Raw genomic sequence first — 21,792 nt, forward strand, 5'->3', positions numbered from 1 at the left:
ACACTGTAACCAATCTCCAGAATTCTTTTCATCTTACAAAACTCTATACCCATTATTAAATAGTTCTTCATTTTGACCTCCTCCTGCCCCTGGCAATTACTGTGTCTACTTGCTGTCTCTGTAAATTTGACCACTTAAAAAATTTTTAAAAAAATTTTTTTAATGTTTATTTATGTTTGAGACAGAGACAGAGCATTAACGGGGGGAGGGTCAGAGAGAGAGACACAGAATCCGAAGCAGGCTCCAGTCTCTGAGCTGTCGGCCCAGAGCCCGACGTGGGGCTCGAACTCCCAGACCGTGAGATCATGACCTGAGCCAAAGTCAAGCTCAACCAACTGAGCCACTCAGGCGCCCCTGACCACTTAAAATTTTTTTAAAAATATTTTTATTTATTTTTGAGAGAGAGAGAGAAATAGAACACAAATGGGGGAGGGGCAGAGAAAGAAGAAACATGGAACCTGAAGCGGGCTCCAGGCTCTGAGCTGTCAGCACAGAGCCCGACATGGGGCTCAAACTCGTGAGCCACGAGATCGTGACCTGAGCCACCTGAAGTCAGATGCTTAACCGACTGAGCCACCCAAGGTGCCCCTTTTTAAAATTAAAAAAAAAATTATTTATTGACCACTTTAGATACCTCATAAGTGGACGCCTACAATATTTGTCTTTCTGTGTCTGGCTTATTTCATTTAGCGTAATGTCCTCAAAGTCTATCGGTGTCATAGCATGTATCAGAATTTAATTCCTGTTTAAAGATTATTTTCCCATGTTTAAAAACTTGCTTGTTCATATTCCATTGGCCTCTTTTCTTTAGGGTGGCTCTTCTCACTGATACCTGGGAGTTCTTTAGTAAGGTTCAATGTTAAAAAAAAACAAAACCCTCTACCCACTAAACAGTTATTCCGCACTTCCCCCTCTTCCTCCCCAGCCCCTGGCAACCGTAACTCTGCATTCTATTTTTATAGGTTTCGCTATTGTGGATATTTCACTTAAAAGGAATCCTGAAATGTGTGACCTTTTCTGTCTGGTTTCCTTTGCGTCGTGTAATGTTTTTGAGGTCCATCCATGTCATAGCCTGAATCGGTATTTCCTTTTCCGGGTGGAATAATATTTCTTGGTATGGGTATACAACAATTTGTTTACCCATCTACCCGCTGATGGACATTTAGGTCGTTTCCGTCTTTTGGCTGTTGTGAATGGTGCTCCTGTGAACTTTCCTGCACGAGTATTTGGTTATCTGTTTCCAGTTCTTTGAGGGTATATATCCAGGAGTGAAATTGCCAGGCCGTATGGTGATTCTGCTTACATTTTTGAGGAATTGCCGAACCGGGTCCCACATTAATTAACCATTTTGCATCCCTACCAGCAAATACAGGGGTCGTTCCAGTGTTGCGACATCTTTACCAACGTTGTTTTTTGTTTTGTTTTTTGCTCTATCCATCCTTATGGCTGTGAAGTAATATCTTGTGGGTTTGACTTACGTTTCCCTAGGACAAGGCTGAAACATTTTCACGTGCTTGTTGCTGTTCGTATATCTTTTTTTTTTTTTCCCTTCTTTTCTTTGGTATCTTCTTCGGAAAAATGTCAGAGTCCATTGCCTACCTTTTTTTTTTAATCAATTTTTTAAATGTTTATTTTTGAGACAGAGACAGAGCATGAGCAGGGGAGTGGGACGGGCAGAGAGAGAGGGAGATACAGAATCAGAAGCAGGCTCCAGGCTCTGAGCCATCAGCCCAGAGCCCGACGCGGGGCTCGAACTCACGGACCGCGAGATCGTGACCGGAGCCGAAGTCGGACGCTTAACCGACTGAGCCACCCAGGCGCCCCTTAAGTTACATTTATTAATAGGAGTATCTGCACCACACCTCATAACTCTGAAGGCTAGAACAGGTGATGCTAGGTCTATGTACCTGAATCCCATCTTCTATCCTCCCAAGATCAAAGGTAACATCACTATTCTGACTTTGTTTGTATGCTGTTTACCAAAGAAACAGTTATACCAGATTGATGTTCATGCCTAAATAGTACACTGTTTGCGTTGCTTTTGAACTTTGTAGAATGATTAACGATTTTACAAGATGGTGAATGGTGTTCCAGAACAATTGTACTAATTTATGCTCCGGCTGTAATAGATCAGATTCTTGATCCCCATCGTCTCTCATGCTTTCTTTGTCCTGTTTATTTTTTTTTAGCCAATGGAATGGGTCTTAGATTGTATCTGCTAGTCTAGTCTTGCTTTGTTAAGTCCTTGATTATTATTAATGAGACTGAGTCTTGGCCTTGAGTGTTTTCTTTGCTATAAACGTCCATGTCTTCTGGTCCTGTTTTTTGTTTTCAGATTGGTTGTCCTTTCTTACCGATTTGTAAGTGTACTAGGAACCTCTGGGGGTGTCTCTAGGGATGAAGAGGAAAGGCATTTGTACTTCTAATTCCTGCCAGATTCCCCTCCACAGGGGGCGCACTGGGACCGGTCCATTTTCCCTGCAAATCCCAACAGAGGACGCTGACATTGTGCCGGGAGAGCTGGTGAGAAAGGAATTCATTGTACTTTTTTCCTTTGCCCCTGGTGTAGGCTGAGATTGAGCCTGAACTTGAACGTGTCTTCCCTTGCGTCAAGGCCATTTGCACCCTTCCTGTGGGCCACCTGCTGGTCCTCTTCCTCCCTCCTCCTCCGGATCAGCTCTCTTCCCAGATGTTTGAAAAGCAGGAGGTGAAACTGACATGGCTTGTCTTTACCATTTCTTCTTGCAGCCCCTGCTTCCCTCTTTGTTCTTGCCTCCCTCTCCTCTCCAGATCTTCCCGTCTTCCCATCCCCCCCCCCCCTCGCTCACCCCGCTGCTCCTCTGTGCTCCTGGCCCTTCCGGTCCCTCTGGGGGCAGGGGGAGGGGAGAGTCTCCAAGCCGAGAGACAGCAGCGCCTCCCTCCTCCCCTGTGCTGAGCAGCTTGACCAGATCTGTACCCCTTCCCCCACCCGTCGGAGGGCCTGGTTTGCCCATCCTGCGGCCTCCAACCCTGCCAGCCCCCCTCCTCCCCGCCCTCCACGCCCCTGGAGGCAGCCCCTCTGGGCCTGCCTGCGGCCACAAGGCCGGCATTTCTAGAGCTGTGGATGGACACTCCCTTGGCTCGTCCCACGGGAACTCTCCCCCTGGGCCCTATCTCACCGTCTCCAGGGAGCCTGCCAGTGTTGAGCAGGGGCTGTGGAGACCCAAACGAGCCTGCCCTCTGCCCCGCCTCTGACTTGTGTGGGCCTCGTACCTTCCCACCTGTAAGCTGGGGGTGGAGTTGGCCGAAGGCTGCTTGGTGCTGGAAGGTGATGGCTTACCTACAGGGCTGGGTGCCAGGGATTGAGTCGCCGGGGGGGGGGGGGGCGCCCCCCCTGCGCTGCTTGCGGAGTCCCCTGGGGGTGGGCGTGTGTCTTGGGGTGGCCGAGAGGGTCTCATCGGTAGGGTCTGTAATTAGAGTCCCCTTGGGGCCTCCGGGAATGGATGAGGAACTAGAACACGGACACAAGCGCGCTCAGAGAACTTGGCTCCGTTCAAGTTTTATTGGACCCCTTTCAGCCTGGAGGTGGCTCCGGCGGGCTACCGCCCGCCCTCCCCAGCTCTGTCCAGTTGCCCAAGGGAAGGGAAGGGAAGGGAAGGGAAGGGTGGGCAGAGAGAGGGGGCTGGAGACAGATCATCAGCCCTGCCCCTGCCCCTGCGGGAGGTCCCTCCCTGTCTCCAGAGCCGCCCCGGGGCCTCCGGTCCTGCCGCCCCACAAATCCAAGCCACAGGGCCCCGGGAGCAGGCCCGCGAGGCCGGTCTTCGGCTGGCTATGTGGCTGGCGCGTGCCCGTTGGCCAGCCGCCCGGCCGCCCGGCTCCGAGGTCCGTCGGTGGGGGCCGCCCCGTTCTTCAGCGGCAGGGACTCCTGGGCCACGTCCCCGTCGCTCGAGTCGGCCTCCTCCACGTCGCTGCGGACGTCCTTCTCCATCTGGGGGGAGGAGGGGCGGGGCGGGGCGTGAGGGCGGGGCTCTGGGGAGGCGCCCGCGAGCCGCCCCCCTGCCCGGCCCTACCTGGCCTTTCTTCGTAAAGCTGTAGATCATGCGGAGGATGAGGCAGGACCAGAACACGTGCAGCAGCTGCAGCATCATGAGAAGGCCGTTGAAGAAGTAGTAGCCGAAGAAGGGGCCCGAGCTGGCAATGGACTCGTAGTATGTGGTGTAGAGGATCCTGCGGCAGGTGAGGAGGGGGGAGAGGTGGGGCTTCACCGGGCACCACCCCCGTCCCCCCCGGCCCCGGGGGCCGAGCGGGCTCGGGGGGCCGTCTTGGGGCCCGGACCCTTCCGGGGCCCCCCCCGCCCCCCCCCCCCCCCCCCCGAGTGATACCTAGGCCCTCCGGGCATTTAAGTGCCCCTTCTCTCCCGGTTGTGTTAAGCTGTGAGAACGCACAGCTTGCCCGCCGGCCATTCAGGCCCACGAGCTGCAAACTCCGGACGGGGAGCTCTCTCTCTGGAGCCCCAGGCTGGTGCACCCGCTGCCTCCTCCAGGACACTTCCGGGGACCCCACAGGTCCCTGGAACCGGCCCACCCAAAGCTCGGCTCCTGCTCCTCAAGCAACAGCTCTGAGCTCATTCCCATTTTATGACCCTCGGGGGACCGCGGGCCCACCCACCTCTGTCACCTGCACCGCACCCTCCAGGCGCCCCCCAGCTCCTGCTCAGGTCTCCCACCGGCCGGTCCCCAGCAGCTGCCAGGGGGTGCCTGTGAGCCTGAGTCAGGTCTGTCCCTCTCCCACCCGCAGCCCTCCAGGGCTCTCTGCTCATTGGGGTAAAAGCCCAAGTCCTCCCCGTGACCCCCAAGATCCTTTGCCACCTGCCCTGTCCCCTCCTCCCTTGTTCACTCAGCTCCAGCCACACGGGTCTCCTCGCTGTACCTCCAACACACCAGGCCTGGTCCTGCCCTAGGGCCTTTGCACATGCCGTGCCCGGGCCACTCTTCCCCTACGATCAGTGTGCTTCTCTCCCCTCCAGTCTCTCCGAATCTCGTCAGTGACCAGCTACCTATACGCTTCCTGTGCCTTCCTAAACCTCATTTTCTCTTTAGCACATCACTCCCTCAGGCTTTACATTTTACCCGTTTGCTTTATTTCTTCTATTCCCCTGCCCACCCCCAGTGTCAGCTCCACGTGAGCAGAGATCTTCATGTTGTTCCCTCTGTCAGGAGAGGCTCAGCAAATAGACTGGGGAAAGACTTTAGTGAGCAGGTGCCCAACCCTGCCCCCTACTCCATGTTCTGGGCACATGGGAGAATGACCGCGCCCAGTTTTCTGTCTCTCCTGCCACTGGGCCTTTGCATATGCTGTGTCCAGTCCCAGGGACACCGTTCCTGGCCCTCCCCTGAAAGCCTCCAGGCCAACACCCCCAGCTCCCTGGGTGAGGGAACCGAGGGTGAGGCAGGCCTGGATCTCAGGCACTCCCCTCTCCTCAACCGGCACGAGGGCAGACTCACTGCGTAGGGAAGAGCACGAGGCGAGTGTAGAAGAAGACCAAGGAGAAGATGATGAAGAGGGTATCGCATGCTTTCCGCCAACGTGTGTAATTGAATATCTTACAGGCCTGGGAGGGGGGCAACGGAGAGAATCGGACTCGGGCACAGGGTGGGCACATTGGTGCCACCACAATGGTGGGCACAGGGGAAGTAGGTGGGGAGGGGAAAGGGCGGGGCCTCCTCTCCAGGAGCCGTCTAGAAAGCTAAAGTGGGTGCAGCCAAGAATCCTTTATCCAGCAAGGCTGTCATTCAAAAATAGGAGGAGACAGAGAGTTTCCCAGACAAACAAAAACTAAGGGAGTTTGCAACCACTAAACTAGCCCTGCAAGAAATTTTAAGGGGGCCCCTGAGGGGAGAAAAGATGAGAGAAAAAAAAAAAGGACCAAAAGCAACAAAGACTAACTCTACAGGCAACACGATGGCAACAGATTCATATCTTTCAGTACTCACTCTAAACGACAATGGACTCAATGATCCAATCACAAGACAGAGGGTAACAGAATGGATAAGAAAACAAGATCCATCTATATGCTATTTACAAGAGACCCACTTTAGACCTAAAGACACCTTCAGATTGAAAGTAAGGGGACGGAGAACCATCTATCATGCTAATGGTCGCCAAAAGAAAGCCGGAGTAGCCATACTTAGAAAATCTAGACTTTAAAGACTGTAACAAAAGATGAAGAAGGGCATTATATCATAATTAAGGGGTCTATCCACCAAGAATACATAACAATTGTAGACATTTATGTGCCAAATGTGGAACACCCAGATATATAAATCAATTGATCACAAACATAAAACTCATTGATAATAATTCCATAATAGTGGGGGGCTTCAACACCCCACTTACAGCAATGGACAGATCATTTAATCAAAAAACCAACAACAAGGAAACAAAGGCTTTGAATGACACACCGGACCAGAGGGACTTAACAGATATACTCAGAACGTTTCATCCTAAAGCAGCAGAATATACATTCTTCTCCAGTGCACACGGAACGTTCTCCAGAATAGATCACATACTGGGACACAAATCAGCCCTCAACAAGTACAAAAAGATTGAGATCATGCCATGCATATTTCCAGACCACAAGGGTATGAAACTCAAAATCCACCACAAGAGAAAATGTGGAAAGATAACAAATACTTGGAGATTAAAGACCATCCTACGAAAGAATGAATGGGCTAACCCAAAAGTTAAAGAGGAACTTAAAAACACGGAAGCCGATGAAAATGCCCAGAACCAGCCCCAAACCTCTGGGACGCAGCAAAGGCGGTCATAAGAGGGAAGTATATAGCAATCCAGGCCTTCCTAAAGAAGGAAGGAAGGTCTCAGATACACAAGCCAACCTTAACACCTTAAAGAGCTGGAAGAAGAATGGCAAATAAACCCAAAAACAGCAGAAGACAGGAAAGAATAAAGGTTAGAGCAGAAATCAATGCTATCGAAACAAAACCCAAACAAACGTTAGAACAGATCAATGAAACTAGGAGCTGGTCCTTGGAAAGAATTAACAAAACTGATAAACCCCTAGCCAGTTTGATCAAAAAGGAAAGGACCCAAATAAATAAAATCAAGAATGAAAGAGGAGAGAGCACAACCAACACAGCAGAAATAAAAACAATAAGAGAATATGATGAGCAATTATACGCCAATAAAATGGGCCATCTGGAAGAAATGGAGAAATTCCTGGAAACATATACACTACCAAAACGGAAACAGGAAGAAATAGAAAATTTGAACAGACCCATAGCCAGTAAGGAAATCGAATTAGTAATCAAAAATCTCCCCAAAAAACAGAGTCCAGGGCCAGATGGCTTTCCAGAGGAATTCTACCAAACATTTAAGGAAGAGTTAACACCTATTCTCTTGAAGCTGTTCCAAAAAATAAAAATGGAAGGAGAACTTCCAAACTCTTTCTATGAAGCCAGCATTACCTTGATTCCAAAACCAGACAAAGACCCCACTAAAAAGGAGAACTATAGACCAGTTTCCCTGATGAGCATGGATGCAAAAATCCTCAACAAGATACTGGCCAACCGGATCCAACAATACATTCAAAGAATTATTCATCACGACCAAGCAGCAATTATACCTGGGATGCAGGGCTGGTTCAATATCCACAAAACAATCAGTGTGATTCATCACATCAATAAGAGAAAGGACAAGAACCACATGATCCTCTCAATAGATGCAGAGAAAGAATTTGACAAAATACAGCATCTTTCTTCATAAAAACCCTCAAGAAGGTAGGGATAGAAGGATCATACCTCGAGATCATAAAAGCCATATATGAAAGACCCAACGCTAATATCCTCCTCAATGGGGAAAAACTGAGAGCTTCCCTGCTAAGGTCAGGAACAAGACAGGGATGTCCAATCTCACCACTGTTATTCAACATAGTATTGGAAGTCTTAGCCTCAGCAATCAGACAGCACGAAGAAATAAAAGGCATCCAAATTGGCCAGGAGGAGGTCAAACTTTCACTCTTTGCAGATGACGTGATACTCTATATGGAAAACCCAAAAGATTCCACCAAAAAACTGCTAGAACTGATCCATGAGTTCAGCAAAGTCGCAGGATATAAAATCAATGCACAGAAATCGGTTGCATTCCTATACACCAATAACGAAGCAACAGAAAGAGAAATCAAGGAATTGATCCCATTTACCATTGCACAAAAACCGTAAAATACCCAGGAATAAATCTAACCAAAGAGGTGAAAAAGCTATACACTGAAAACTATAGAAAGTTTATGAAAGAAATTGAAGACAACACAAAAAAATGGAAAAATATTCCATGCTCCTGGATAGGAAGAACAAATATTGTTAAAATGTCAATACTACCCAAAGCAATCTACATACTCAATGCAATACCTATCAAAATAACACCAGCATTCTTCAGAGCTAGGACAATGCTAAAATGTGTATGGAACCAGAGAAGACCCCGAATAGCCAAAGCAATCCAGAAAAAGAAAACCAAAGCTGGAGGCACCACAATCCCGGACTTCAAGATGTATTATAAAGCTGTAATCATCAACACAGTATGGTACTGGCACAAAAACAGACACTCAGATCCATGGGACACAACAGAGAACCCAGAAATGGACCCACAAACGTATGGCCAACTAGCCTTTGACAAAGCAGGAAAGAATATCCAACGGAATAAAGACAGTCTCTTCAGCAAGTGGTGATGGGAAAACTGGACAACAGCATGCAGAAAAATGAACCTGGACCACTTTCTTACACCATATCCAAAAATAAACTCAAGATGGATGAAAGACCTCAATCTAAGACAGGAAGCCATCAAAATTCTCGAGGAGAAAGCAGGCAAAAATATCTTTGGCCTCAGCCACAGCAACTTCTTAGTCAACACGTCTCCGGAGGCAAGGGAAACAAAAGCAAAAATGAACTACTGGGACCTCATCAAAATAAAAAAGCTTCTGCACAGTGAAGGAAACAATCAGCAAAACTAAAAGGCAACCGACAGAATGGGAGAAGATATTTGCAAACGACATATCAGATAAAGAGTTAGATCCAGGGGCGCCTGGGTGGCGCAGTCGGTTGAGCGTCCGACTTCAGCCAGGTCACGATCTCGCGGTCTGTGAGTTCGAGCCCCGCGTCAGGCTCTGGGCTGATGGCTCGGAGCCTGGAGCCTGTTTCCGATTCTGTGTCTCCCTCTCTCTCTGCCCCTCCCCCGTTCATGCTCTGTCTCTCTCTGTCCCAAGAAATAAATAAACGTTGAAAAAAAAAATTAAAAAAAAAAAAGTTAGATCCAAAATCTATAAAGAACTTACCAAACTCAACACCTCGAAAACAAATAATCCAGTGAAGAAATGGGCAAAAGACATGAATAGACACTTCTCCAAAGAAGACATCCAGATGGCCAACCAACACATGAAAAAATGCTCAACATCACTCGTCATCAGGGAAATACAAATCAAAACCACAAGGAGATACCACCTCACACCCATCAGAATGGCTAACATGAACAACTCAGGCAACAACAGATGTTGCGAGGATGCGGAAAGAGAGATCTCTTTTGCATTGTTGGTGGGAACGCAAGCTGGTGCGGCCACTCTGGAAAACAGTCTGGAGGTTCCTCAAAAAATTAAAAATAGAACTACCCTATGACCCAGCAATTGCACTATTTATCCAATGGATACAGTAGTGCTGTTTTGAAGGGGCACATGCAACCCAATGTTTACAACAGTGCTATCAACAATTGCCAAAGTATTGAAAGAGCCCATATGTCCATTGACAGATGAATGGATAGAGAAGATGAGGCATATATATACAATGGAGTATTACTCGGCAATCAAAGAGAATGAAATCTTGCCATTTGCAACTACATGGATGGAACTAGAAGGTATTCTACTAAGCGAAATTAGAGAAAGACAAATATAGGACCTCACTCATATGAGGACTTTAAGACACAGAACAGATGAACACAAGGGAAGGGAAGCAAAAATAATATAAAAACACGGAGGGGGACAAAAGGTAAGAGACTCTTAAATATGGAGAACAAACAGAGGGTTACTGGAGGGGTTGTGGGAGGGGCACGGGCTAAATGGGTACTAAGGAATCTACTCCTGAAATTACTGTTGCACCATATGCTAACTAACTTGGATGTAAATTTAAAAATAAAAAAAAAAAAATTGGGGCGCCTGGGTGGCTCAGTCGGTTATGCATCCGACTTTGGCTCAGGTCATGATCTCGCAGCTCGAGACTTTGTGCTGACAGCTCAGAGCCTGGAGCCTGCTTTGGATTCTGTGTCTCCCTCCCTCTCTGCCCCTAACCCACTCGCATTCTGTCTCAAAAATAAACATTAAAAAAAAAAAAAAAAAAAAAAAAAGGTTAGAGTGGGAGAGAGCCAAAGCATAAGAGACTGTTGAGAACTGAGAGCAAACTGAGGGTTGATGGGGGGTGGGAGGGAGGAGAGGGTGGGTGATGGGTATTGAGGAGGGCACCTTTTGGGATGAGCACTGGGTGTTGTATGGAAACCAATTTGACAATAAATTTCATATATAAATAAAAAAAATAAATTCAGTATTTTAACAAAAAAAATAAACATTAAAAAAAATTTTTTAATAAAAAAAATGTGAAAAGAAAGGTAAAGTGTGTGTTTCTGGGAGCGTGAGGAGCTTCAGGTCCCAGGAAGCCAGGAGGGGGCGTGGCCTCGTGGGGCGTGGCCTCATCTCCCAGGAAGGCGGGGAGAGGGCGGAGCGAGGCGGGGCGAGGGCGGGGTGGGGCCAGGCCCACCTCCAGGAGGTAGTCCGAGGCGTCGTGCAGCAGCAGCACCAGAGAGCCGATGCGCAGCAGGTTTGCGCTGTAGGAGAAGACGATCAGGGTGATGGTCACGAAGTGGTGTGCCACCTGCTCCTTGAAATCCTGCGGGAGATGGTGGGTCACAGCAGGGAGGAGGTTGGGTGGCAGGGCCCCCCCCCCCCCACCGGGCTGGGAGCATCTGTACCTCGTGGACTCTGGGCCTCCGGCCTGAGGCCACCAGGGGGTTTCCGGGTGTGGGGTGAGGCCATCCCTCCGGTTGGAGACTGGGTCACAACTCCCCCAGGGCATCACTGCCCAGTCAGATTCTGGGCCTCACCTTGCGCTTGACATCCAAGTGCAGCGTGATCAGCAGTGAGATGTAGAAACTCAGCTCCAGGAGGTACCAATAGTACAGGCCCGGTTTCAGGGGCTGCGGCGGGGCGGGGGCAAGGTTAGCCGTGGGGAGTCGAGGCTCCCATGGGGCAGGGGCCTCCCTGTTCGCTCAAAACCAGGACCTCTGGATCCAAATGACTGGGGAAGGTGGGGGCGGTCAAGGGCAGGGGGTCTGTGGTGGCTCCTGCTCCAGGGTTCCTGGCTTCTGGCCCCTACCCACTCCACAGGGGAGGCAGAAATACTTTGGCCCTCAGGGGTGTCGTGTGATGTCCAGGTTTGGCTCCCCCCCCTGTGGCTACAGGGGCTCTGACCATCCCCGCCCTCCCACCGGCCTGGGAGCCCCGCCCACCACTCACCTGATCTGGGTAATTGTCCCAGCACATCACCGGTGTCCACAGCCATGACTCCTGCAGGGACCCGGGAGTCTGAAGCTGCCCAAAGGTCAGAGCCCAGCCCTCTACTCCCCAGGTGCGCCCTCCCCTGGGCTGCTCTCACTCTAGACCAAGGGTTGTCGGCTGCACACCCCTGGCTCCCCGCGCACAGCATGTCCTCAGCAGGCACCTGAGTGATCTGCCAGGACCCCTCCCAGCCCTCTCCCCTTCTCTGTGCCTTTGCGCACTTCCCTCCTCTGCCCGAATCCCTCCACGGCCCCCCGTCCAGGCCCTGGACACAGCAAGTGCTTGTGGGATCGATGGGGGTGGGGGGCAGGGAAACGGGCAGGTGCACTCACGTGGTAGAGGACGGAGAGGCCACCGAAGAAGGAGCACAGGTAGAAGACAAACCTCCAGCTGCAGATGGCGAGGGAGCCCATGAGGCAGCCTCCAGGGGAGAAGACCCCTCGCGGGCACCCCAGCCCCCCCCTCCCCCCGCAGCCCCACCCCGGGCTTACCTGGCCTCACAGAACTTCTTGCTCAGGCAGGGCCGGTCTTGGTTCCGGCGTCTCCGGAACCAGCGCCGGGTCTGTTGCAGCGTGAGGCCACACTGGGCAGCGAGGAAGGCCATCTGGGGCTGGGGAGGGGCGACAGGGGTCACAGAGGTGGCCCTCCTGCCCCTGTCCCAGGACAGGTGAGACCCAGCTGCGTCCACCCCTCCCCTGCTGCCCCAGGCCTTGCCTGTGGGACTGTCTACCTATGCATGCGGGGAGTAGGGGGGTTCACAGCGTGGGGTCCCCCCAAAGAGGCCATATAAAAAGCAGTCCTGCTCACAGGACAGGCAGGTGGCTGACGGGGCTGGGGCAGCCCCCTCCTAGAGGTTTTCCTGGAACACTCAGGTCTTATCCCCACCCCAGGGAGGCAGTTGAGACCTTGCCTCCCACCCCTACCTTCAGAGGGAGGTGGACAAGGGAGGAAGAATCCCAAGGCCCTGAGCCACACCCACCGGATGGGCACAGGGGAGGTCACAGGCCTGCTCTGCTCTCCCCCACCCCCAGAGCAGTCCAGCCTTCTGTTCCTCACCAGCTCAGCAGAGACCTGGTCTCCCCACCTCCGTCCCAGGATGTGCCCACTGGGCAGCTGGGATGGCCGGTGGGGTGGGGAGAGGGGCACTGGGCTTTCCCTGTTGACGACTGGGCGTCATCCCAACCCCTGGGGCCCCATCCGCAAGGCAGCCGTGCAGGCCGATGGGGGGGGGGGGCGTCAGGGGGCTCTCACCTCCTTGGGTTTACACCCCTCTGTGAGGAAGTATTTCTCCAGAGTGGCATTTGACTTTGCTGGCCTCCTGGCCTGATCTCGCACACCCAGCCACCGGCTCAGGGGCAGGCCGATAAATCTGGGTGCAGGGGAGACAGAGCCGGTCAATCCAGGTGGGGAAACTGAGGCTCCGAGGGGCCAGGTCACACGCTGGAACCCTGGAGGGGTAGGCTGGCCGCCGTACTGGACCAAACCTAGGAAGGGCAGCTGGAGGGGTGGGTCTTCAGGATGGGGACGCGAAGGTTAAGTTTTGGGGCACTCGGGCAGCAGCACTCAGTCCCAAACAGGAACGAGGGTCCCCGCACTGCCTGTCTCACGGCGGTCTGGGTCCTTGTCTGTGCCCCGTCAGGCTGGGGGGTCCCCACAGGCAGGAGCGGGTCTGCTCCCACTCAGGTGGCCCTTCTCCCAGCGGGGTCACGTGCAGGAGCCCGGATCTCCAGGCAATCCCCACGCTTTCCACTAGAGGGCCCCCGAGGCCAGGGGTCAGGACGGAATTTCCTACCCACCATCCAAAACCCGCCTCCGTCTGGGAGAACTGAGCTCAGTGCAGCCCAGCAAGAACTCATTCCAGACTCTGTCATGACCGGGGAGTGGGGGAGAAGGGGACTGTCATTTATTGAGTACTTACAATCTGCCAAGCATAGGCACGAATCCACATTAGGTCCTGGCTCATTTAACTCTACTGTCAAAGTCCCCATTGCCCTGATGAGTAAACCGAGGCTCAGAGAGGTCAGAGGTATGGCCAAGGTTACACAGCGGGTGAGCAGCAGACTGGCCCAGGATTTACTTTAGCGATGGCGAAAACGTCCGCCTTCAACCCTGGAAAAGCTACCCACTCACGCTGCCCTTTGAAAGGATAACTCTAGGATGGGATACACCCATACCTCTAAGGAGGCCATCAGTTAAATATACAACTCCCCCCACTCCAGGCTCCAGTAGTGAACCTGGGCATAGTCTTGCGCCCTCCCCACCCTGTGGGAAAGATGAGGGCTCACCCTTCAAAGCCTGGCTGAATTGGACCTCTTAGAATCCCTCAGGCAAAGCCTTAGTCCCAGACGACCTACCCACTGTGTGACCACAGGCCAGTGCCTCGACCTCTCTGTGCCTCAATTTCCTACTCTGTACAATGGGGATAATAACAGTACCACCTCATGGGGTTGCACAGGGGGCTGAGTTAAGACACATAGGCTGCTTTGGGCAATGGTGGGCACAGAGTAGGCGCTCCAGGGGTATCTGTTAAATAAATACAACCTCAGTGTGTATTCCCGGGTCCCCGGTATCCCGCCTGTATCATGTGAGCCCAGACACGGGGAAGCTCCTTGGGGGTGGGAGAGACAAGGCAAGAGGTAGAGTGTTCCCATTTCCCTGTGGTCAGGGCAGGACAAAGCCAGGGACTCAAAGTGGGGGTGGAAGGGAGTTATGGGCTCTATGGGGGGGGGAGCAGAAGGGCATGGTGGGGGTCTCCCGGAACCCAGCCTTGAAGGAACTGCAGAGGAGTGAGGGAGAAGGCCAGGTGGGTGCATAGAAGGTGGTGGGCCCGCGAAGGGCGCCCGGGGGGGACGTTAAGGGGGAGGGGGAACCTCAGAGGGGGTGGGTGGCTGATCACGGAGGGGACTGTCCGGCGGGAAGGGAGCCTGGCAAGGCAGGTCTGAATCAGCTGTGACCACAGTGTTGGTCCACGTGGAAAGCGCGGGGCACCTGGGGCAGAGGGAAGGGGCCCTGAGAGAGCTGCCCGCGCCCAGGAGACAGCCAGGCAGGGAAAGGCAGGGAACCCCAGTGTGAAGGAGGGTCTGGGTCCCATGAGACACGACTGAAAGTCTACAGGGTTTGGCACCCGGCTTGCTGGGAACCGGGGCAGGGGGGGCCGGGAACCAGGCTGCAAGGGGGAGGGATTTGGGCACAAACGGGGAAGGCAGAGTGCCCAGCTCCTTCCTTTGGCAGAGGGAGGAGGGAAGGTGCTAGGAGCCGGGAGGGAGGGGAGGGGAGGGGGAGGGTGGGGGAGGTGGGGGAGGGCTGGTGAGGTGGAGGGTCACCTGGCCCGCAGGAGAGGGGCAGGAGGGAGCGGGCGAGAGTTTCTTTGCCCCCGGGGCCTCTTCAGGCCTGTCTTTGGTCAGCAAAGCAAGAACGCGTCCTCCAGGGCCTCCGCCCGTTTTCCGAAGACGCTGGCACCCGGGACCCGAGCTGCAGCCCGTGTGGCGGGAAACCAGCCACCGGAGGCTGGAAGGGTGTGGGCGCGAGGGGCTGGGGACAAGACGGGGCTGGGAGAGGCACGCGGGCTCAGAGCCAGGCTCCGTCCAGGACACATTAGGACCAAACCCCGCAGGGCGTCCGGCCGGGGTGAGCACGTCGTGCGTGCACACACACACACACACACACACACACGTGAGCGACCCCGGCACTCACCTCTCGAAGGTGAAGCGCATGGCCACCAGGGCCAGTGCCAGGGGCAGGGCTGCCAGCACATCCCGGGGGTGGGGGTACACCAGGCCATCTCGGTCCTCCAGGGCAACCCACGAGCTGTTGGGTGGCAGCCATAACTTCTCCTGCCAAAACCACTCGTTGAAGCTGGACCACATCCTGTGGACACGGGGTCCGGTGAAAAGGAGCTCGGCCCGCAGGACCCACGGGTGGGGCAGGAGGGTCCGCCACCCGCCCTCGCCTCCCCCCCACCAGCGCCCGGCAGCCTCCGGCTGTGTGTCCTCAGGCAAATGAGCTGCCCTCTCTGAATCTCAAGTTCACTGGGCAAACAGGGACAGTAACCCACCTGTCGGCCCCGCCCGATGAGACACACAAAGTGCTTAGCCCGGTGCCTACTGACCCTTCAGACACAGCTCCTGAAAACAACTAGTATTTTGCACTTTACAGATGCGAAAACAGGTGGCCAGTGGTCAAGGGACTGGCTGACGGGGGTCATCAACTCGAGTTCTCCGGTGTCCACAACAGCTTCCCGTCACTGTGGGACAGTCCCTCCAGTGCAGCCCAGGACGACCAGGGAAATCCGCGATTCCCTTCCTGACCGCCAGCCCTTCCAGGTGTGAATGTCGCTGTCTCGCTTGCTACGTGACTGCGGTTGGGCAAGAGGGTCCCCTGCATGACCCCGTGTGCCACGGAAGTGGAGCCTCCTTCCGCCAAGAAAGCTTTCCAGTGGCCGTCTGGATGAGTCTGAGCAGCTGTGACCTTTCCTGAGATCCATCTATCGATCGATCGATCGACCTGCCTACCTACCTACCTTTTAAAGTTTTAAGTAATCTCTACACCCAACATGGGGCTTGAACTCACAACCCCCTGAGATCAAGAGTCACATGCTCTTTTGACTCAGCCAGCCAGGCGCCCCGCCCCTTCCCAAGATCTTAAGACAACTGTCCAGACCCCCACACTGGTCCCCACTTAGGGTGTTCATCCTTACGACCATCTGTCCATCTGCCTTCTTCCCTGCCATCCATTCACTGTCCATCCATCTGTCCATCCATCCATCCATCCATCCATCCACCAATCCACCAACCAGTTATCCTTCCATCCATCCATCCATCCGTCCGTCCGCCTGCCCAGCTGCCCATCCGTCTGTCCATCCATCCACGAGGTGTTCTCTGATCGACTTATACATGCCAGCATGGGGCTAGGTGCTGAGGATACAGCAGGGAAAAAAGGAGACACATTCCTGTCCTCATGGAGCTCACAGCCCAGCAGGGACAGCAGCCAATGCACAAGTAAACATTCACGAATGAGGTAACACGGTGTGATGGAACCTGGTAGGGAATACACAGGTGGCCATGGCTTTAAATGAGGTGGCCAACGAAGGTCTAATGAGATACCCTCTGACGTGAAACCCAGAGGTGAGGAGGGCCTCGGTTTATGCAGAAGAGGGTACTGGTGGTCGGGAGGGGCTTTCAGAGGCACAAGCAGCAGGTGCAAAGGCCCTGAGGCAGGACTGAGCTCAGAGTGTTGAGGGAACAGCAAGAGACCCCTGTGGCTGGAGCAGGGTGAGTGAGGGGGAGAGAGGAAGGAGGGAAGGCCAGGGAGGGGGGACAGGGCAGGTCACCCAGGGCCCACGGGCTTCAGGGAGGAATTCGGATGATTTCCAACATTTACGATTAAAAACGCAAAATGCATCAATCTTCCGTGTAGAGTCGCCTCTGGCAAATACAGGTACAACTCAACAACGGAGACGGCATCGGATCCCACAGGTCAAGGGCTCAGTCCTACAAGACCGTCCCCCCCCCCTTCAGACACCAACTGGGCCTAAATTATTATTACCTGTGCTTCTGACCAACTGGCTATAAATCAGAGGTTCCCAGGACCCCCTCCTTGGGTTTGATTAATTTGCTAGAGCAGCTCGCAGAACGCCGAGAAACACGCTGCTGATTAGATCACAGTTCTCTTGCAACAGGACACAACTCAGCAACAGCCAGATAGAAGGGATGTTGAGGGCAAGGCACGGGGAAGGGGCACCCATCTCCACATGTACCACACCCCCCCCCCCCACTTCCATGCATTCGCCAACCAGGAAGCTCTCTGAACAACGTCCTTCGGGTTTTCATGGAGGCTTCGTTACAAAGGAGGCTGGATGAAATCATCATTCACTGATGACTGAGCTCACCTGCAGGCCCTCTCCCCTCCCTGGAGGTGGGACCAGGGGGCACTGAAAGTTTCTACCCTGGGTTCACAGTTGCTTCCTCTGGTAACCGGGGGCTTTCCCAAAGCCACCTTGTTAACATAACCAGAGACTCCTTGATCAGTCTTATCACAGGAAATTCCAAGAGTCTGGGAAGCTCTGTGCGAGATCAGGGACAAAGACCAAGCACCCATTTCTTATAAATCACAATAGGACAAGTCAAATGGAGAAAAAAGAAAAAGCCTCAGAGTCCGAGTCTCAGAGCCAGCAGGGCTGACGTTCAAGTCCACGGGGACGTGTGGAATAGCGCAGGGAGGGGCGGAGACAAAGGACCAGGTTGTGAGGCATCTGGCAATCAGCGAGGTGACTGATAATGGCAGTGCCACCAATGGACACCCTGGCAGCAGCTTGACAAGCGGCCGAGGGTGTGCGACCGTGGCTAGCCTAGACCTACGAGACTCGGGCGTCCCAGACAGAACGGACAGATGGGTAGGTGGACGCAGGGACGTCTGCCCGGGCGGTTGAGCTCTCTAGGAGAAACCGTCTTCACTAACAGGCAAGGTTGGCTTGATCCCACACACCCACAGGGGCACAGGGACACGTGCCCAGGCCGGCATTCCCGCCTCCCAACCAGAGCCACACCCACTGCAGGGCATCTCCAACCCCCTCCTCACCCAGGGGACATCCCTCCCCCTTCCCCCCCCAGCACAAAGGAAGCGAGCAGGGAGTCCCGGGAAAGCCCCCAGCCAGCCAGAGCTGAAGCCAGAACCCAGGAGTCCAGGCCCCCGATGCCATGTTCTTCCCCCACTCAAGGGCCACCCAGATCAGGATCCACCACAGGTGTGATGCGTGCAAAAGCCGTGATGAGCTTGGGAGGAGGAAGAGTACACACGGGCGATGGCATCTTCCAATCTGAGGCCTCGGCCGATGTCCCAGCTTCAAAGCCCACTGCCTGACGCTTCCTGCTCCCCCCACACCAGAGGATTTCCCACAGCCAGCTTTTACAACTGCTGTCCTCTGCCTAGAATGCCCGTCTAATAGTTATTGCCCTATGTTGGGTGCTGAGGACACGGCATGGTGAGGGAACAGGCAAGGTCTCTGCCTCCACAGGGCTTACACCCCTTCCTTGTCTGTCTGGCAAACTCCTACGCATCCTTCAAAACCCAGTTCATTTGTCACTTCCTCCTGGAAGTACTCCCCGGTTGCCCCGACCTTGGATTCAGTTAAAGCACATTCCCCCAGCCCTGCTTCACTCACTGTGATACTGGGAGCTAGTCACAAAGTCTTTTTGGAACAGTGGGGGATGGAGAAGGAAGGAAGCGTGACCGGTCTGGAACTCCAGCACCCTCAGCTGAAGCCAGCCCAGGCAAACCTTTCTGGCATCCACGTCAGAATGATCCACCCGGACCGCAGAGGTCTTAGCCCCGGAAGCCCTACCCTGTCTCTACAGTGTCTGTCCCCTCCCACCCCCCACCCTCTCGATAAAGAAGAGACACTGTGGCGTGAGAAGAGAACAGGGTCTGGAGCCCAGCAGACGGGCCAGAGTCCCAGGTGCAATGCAACCTCAGGCAGGCAACCAGGCTGCTCTGTGCCTCAGTTTCCCCATGTGTAAAATGGGATACCCACACGGCGTGGTGGGAATGACCCCTGGGGCAGAACGGGCACTACGTGTAACTGACTTCTGTATTAGCAGCAGAGAGAGCAGCGTGGGATGAGGGGCAGTCTGGGCAGGAGGGGTGCTGGCCTGCAGCAGGTTCTGGATGGTTCTTCCCAGAACCTTCTTGGCCTCTGCAGCCTTCCCTTAAAGCTGCAGCTAATAAACTCAGGCTGGGCTTGGCCAGGGCCACGGAGAGGTCATCTGGAGACTCACCGAGTGGCTGGTCCAGCCCAACCAGACTGAGCCTACATCCCCATCACCCCAGCCCTGCCCCCAGTCTCCCAGCAGGACTGCTGGGTCTCGAAGCCTCTCTGGCCTCACTCCCAGCCCTGCCCCTGCCACCTGGGAGCCAGACACTGATAATCCTTCCTAGTGGCTAAAAATATCCCCAGACCGGGAGAGATTAGGGCTTCGGGCTGATGCGGGGAGGGAGGATGAGCAGAGGGTCCCTGTCCCCGCTCAGAGGTCCGAATGAGCGTACGGCCCCCTGTTGGTCCCCAGAACCTCCAAACGCCCCAGCCCCAGCAGAGCAGGGCTGTGCACATAGGTTTGTTTTATTTTAAGTCCAGCTGGAAATGCAGGACTTGCCCGGGTTGTGAAAAAGGAAATCAATTCAGACTCCAGATGTCTGGGCCGCCCAGGGACGGACACACACATACACACAGTCTCCCGGCCCCTGCAGCCTGGCCTACTGCCTGGGGTCACCTGACTCCGGCTGGAGGCCCAGGCAGGGAACACATGATGTGCTAAGCGGGGGTTGTTTGTAGATAACCGCAGCCGCCCCTGCCCTGGGCCCTGGCTGTCCCCTCCAGATAGCCCTGGTTCCTCTGCTCTGGGCCTCTCTGCTCAGAGGCGCTACGGGGTGCGAATGACCAGAGGGGGAGCCAGTCCAGAAGTCACTACCGTGCCGTTCTCTGCAAAGACCCCGAGGCGGGCCCCAGGTCCAGGGCTCTGCCTCACCCCAGCCCCTGCTATGCAGACACACGTGTGCCCTCCGCACTCCGGCTCTGTTGACACACCCTCCCTCACCGCGCTAACCCAACTTATTACGATGGCTGCTTGCCGGCCTTCTAATTCACCAAGCTCATTTGTGCCCCAGGGCTTTGCATGTGCTGTGTCCAACTCACCAAGCTCATTGTTGCCCCGGGGCCTTTGCACACACTGTCCCCTCACACAGCCCCGTGTCTGGCTCTGTCTCATTATTCATATCCCAGCTCACTCATCAGAGAAAACGTCTCAGATGGCTACCAAAGAAGCCTCTGTGTTACTCCGTCTCCATATCCTGTTCTGCTCCTTTAGTCTTCCTGTCCTATGTGAGCTCGTATTTAATAGTTTGTCCGTCTTGCCTCAAGGCAGAAGACTCGCGAAGCCCCGAGTGTTGTTTTAGGGCCCTGAGAATAGGGCCTGGTACATTAGATGCCAACTGTTTGCTAAGTGGATGAATGAACGGGTGGTACAGAGACATGGACAGGTGGGTGGGCACGAGGGCTTTGGCACAGGTGGTCCGACTTTCTCGAGAAAGAAACCACCGGGGCACCTGGCTGGCTCCGTCGGGGGAACGTGCGACTCTCGATCTCGGGGCTGTGAGTTCAAGCCCCACACTGGGTGCAGAGCCTCCTTAAAAAGAAACCATCTGCTTCGACAGGCAAGGTCAGCTTGATCCCCAGAACGCGGATCCACAGTCTCCCCATTTCCGGAACTGGGAAGCCCGGGCTCAGAGCAAGAAGCCACTGGTCATTCAGCCGGCCGGACCACCGACACTGGGGCCATGGGGGTCACTCTGCAGCTGCCTGGGGCTGGCCGTGGGCCACCCTGATGGAATCCGCCCCCTCCTACGGCTCCGGGGAGCCCCCGCGCTATCCCACACCCAGACGCTGGGATGCCCAAGGGCTTTCCCCAGCGGTCCAGCCTCCGGGCCTTTGCATCAGCCGAGCCTTCAGCCTGAGATGCCTCCACCTGCTTTATTCAAGCATAGTCTGTGCCTTAACCTGGCAGTGGGTATGTATGTTTTCATCATACTACCATTTAAGAACTATAGATGCATTTTACTTGCCACTTCATCTACGATGTTTTAATGAGTGAAATTGAAGGTCTTTCATATTCTGAAATACAAATATTTTCTTCCACGTTCTTTTAATATTTATGTCATGTTTCTCAGACTTTGGAGTGTATCCGAAATTTACAAAGCACTTCTTTACAAACTCATCCTTTCGCTGTCTCCCCAGCGACGCAAAGTCGGTAGTTCTCAGAGGCAGATCAGAAGTCTGCAGTGTGGACAAGTGCCTCAGGCCCTCCATCTGTGCAGGGCCACCGGCAGGTGCTTCAAAGGACCAGGTCCTACCAGTGTTTCAAGACCTGGGTCAGATCCAATTTCTTCCTTAAGAACCCTTCTCTGCCCTTCCCGCCCTCAGCAGAGCCCTGTCCCCATCCTGGCCCGGCCCCACCCCTGGGCCTTTCTTCAGAAATTTCTTCAGCCGTGGAACTTAGAAAGCTAGCTGGCTCTCAGTGTCCCCCTAGACCGTGAGAGCCAGACCAGGGACAGACCTCTGGGGTCCCCAGCACCACCTAGCGTGGGGGTGTGTCGGGGGTGGGGTCAGTCTGGAAGGTTTCAAGACCAAGAAAGGAGAGGATCAGGTCTCTTGGAGTTTA

At 54.1% G+C, this 21,792-nt stretch overlaps 1 protein-coding gene across 1 annotated transcript in view; it reads right to left on the reverse strand.

The window, feature by feature from the left end:
• Positions 1–3,512: 3,512 nt before the first annotated feature.
• CERS4 (ceramide synthase 4) overlaps positions 3,513–21,792 on the reverse strand; it is a 32,361-nt gene continuing 14,081 nt past the window's right edge. Inside the window, exons 2-11 of the mRNA XM_040449722.1 lie at positions 15,278–15,451; positions 12,836–12,953; positions 12,076–12,194; positions 11,917–11,974; positions 11,543–11,593; positions 11,131–11,223; positions 10,788–10,916; positions 5,484–5,590; positions 4,050–4,206; positions 3,513–3,967 (exon numbers count right to left, since the gene is read on the reverse strand). Of these exons, the coding sequence (XP_040305656.1) occupies positions 3,809–3,967; positions 4,050–4,206; positions 5,484–5,590; positions 10,788–10,916; positions 11,131–11,223; positions 11,543–11,593; positions 11,917–11,974; positions 12,076–12,194; positions 12,836–12,953; positions 15,278–15,450 (1,164 nt within the window). The 5' untranslated portion in view covers position 15,451 and the 3' untranslated portion in view covers positions 3,513–3,808. The remainder of the gene's footprint in view (positions 3,968–4,049; positions 4,207–5,483; positions 5,591–10,787; positions 10,917–11,130; positions 11,224–11,542; positions 11,594–11,916; positions 11,975–12,075; positions 12,195–12,835; positions 12,954–15,277; positions 15,452–21,792) is intronic.

Source organism: Herpailurus yagouaroundi, unplaced genomic scaffold (genome assembly GCF_014898765.1).
Source record: "Herpailurus yagouaroundi ecotype Mexico unplaced genomic scaffold, PumYag 200, whole genome shotgun sequence".
Classification (NCBI taxonomy): domain Eukaryota; kingdom Metazoa; phylum Chordata; class Mammalia; order Carnivora; family Felidae; genus Herpailurus; species Herpailurus yagouaroundi.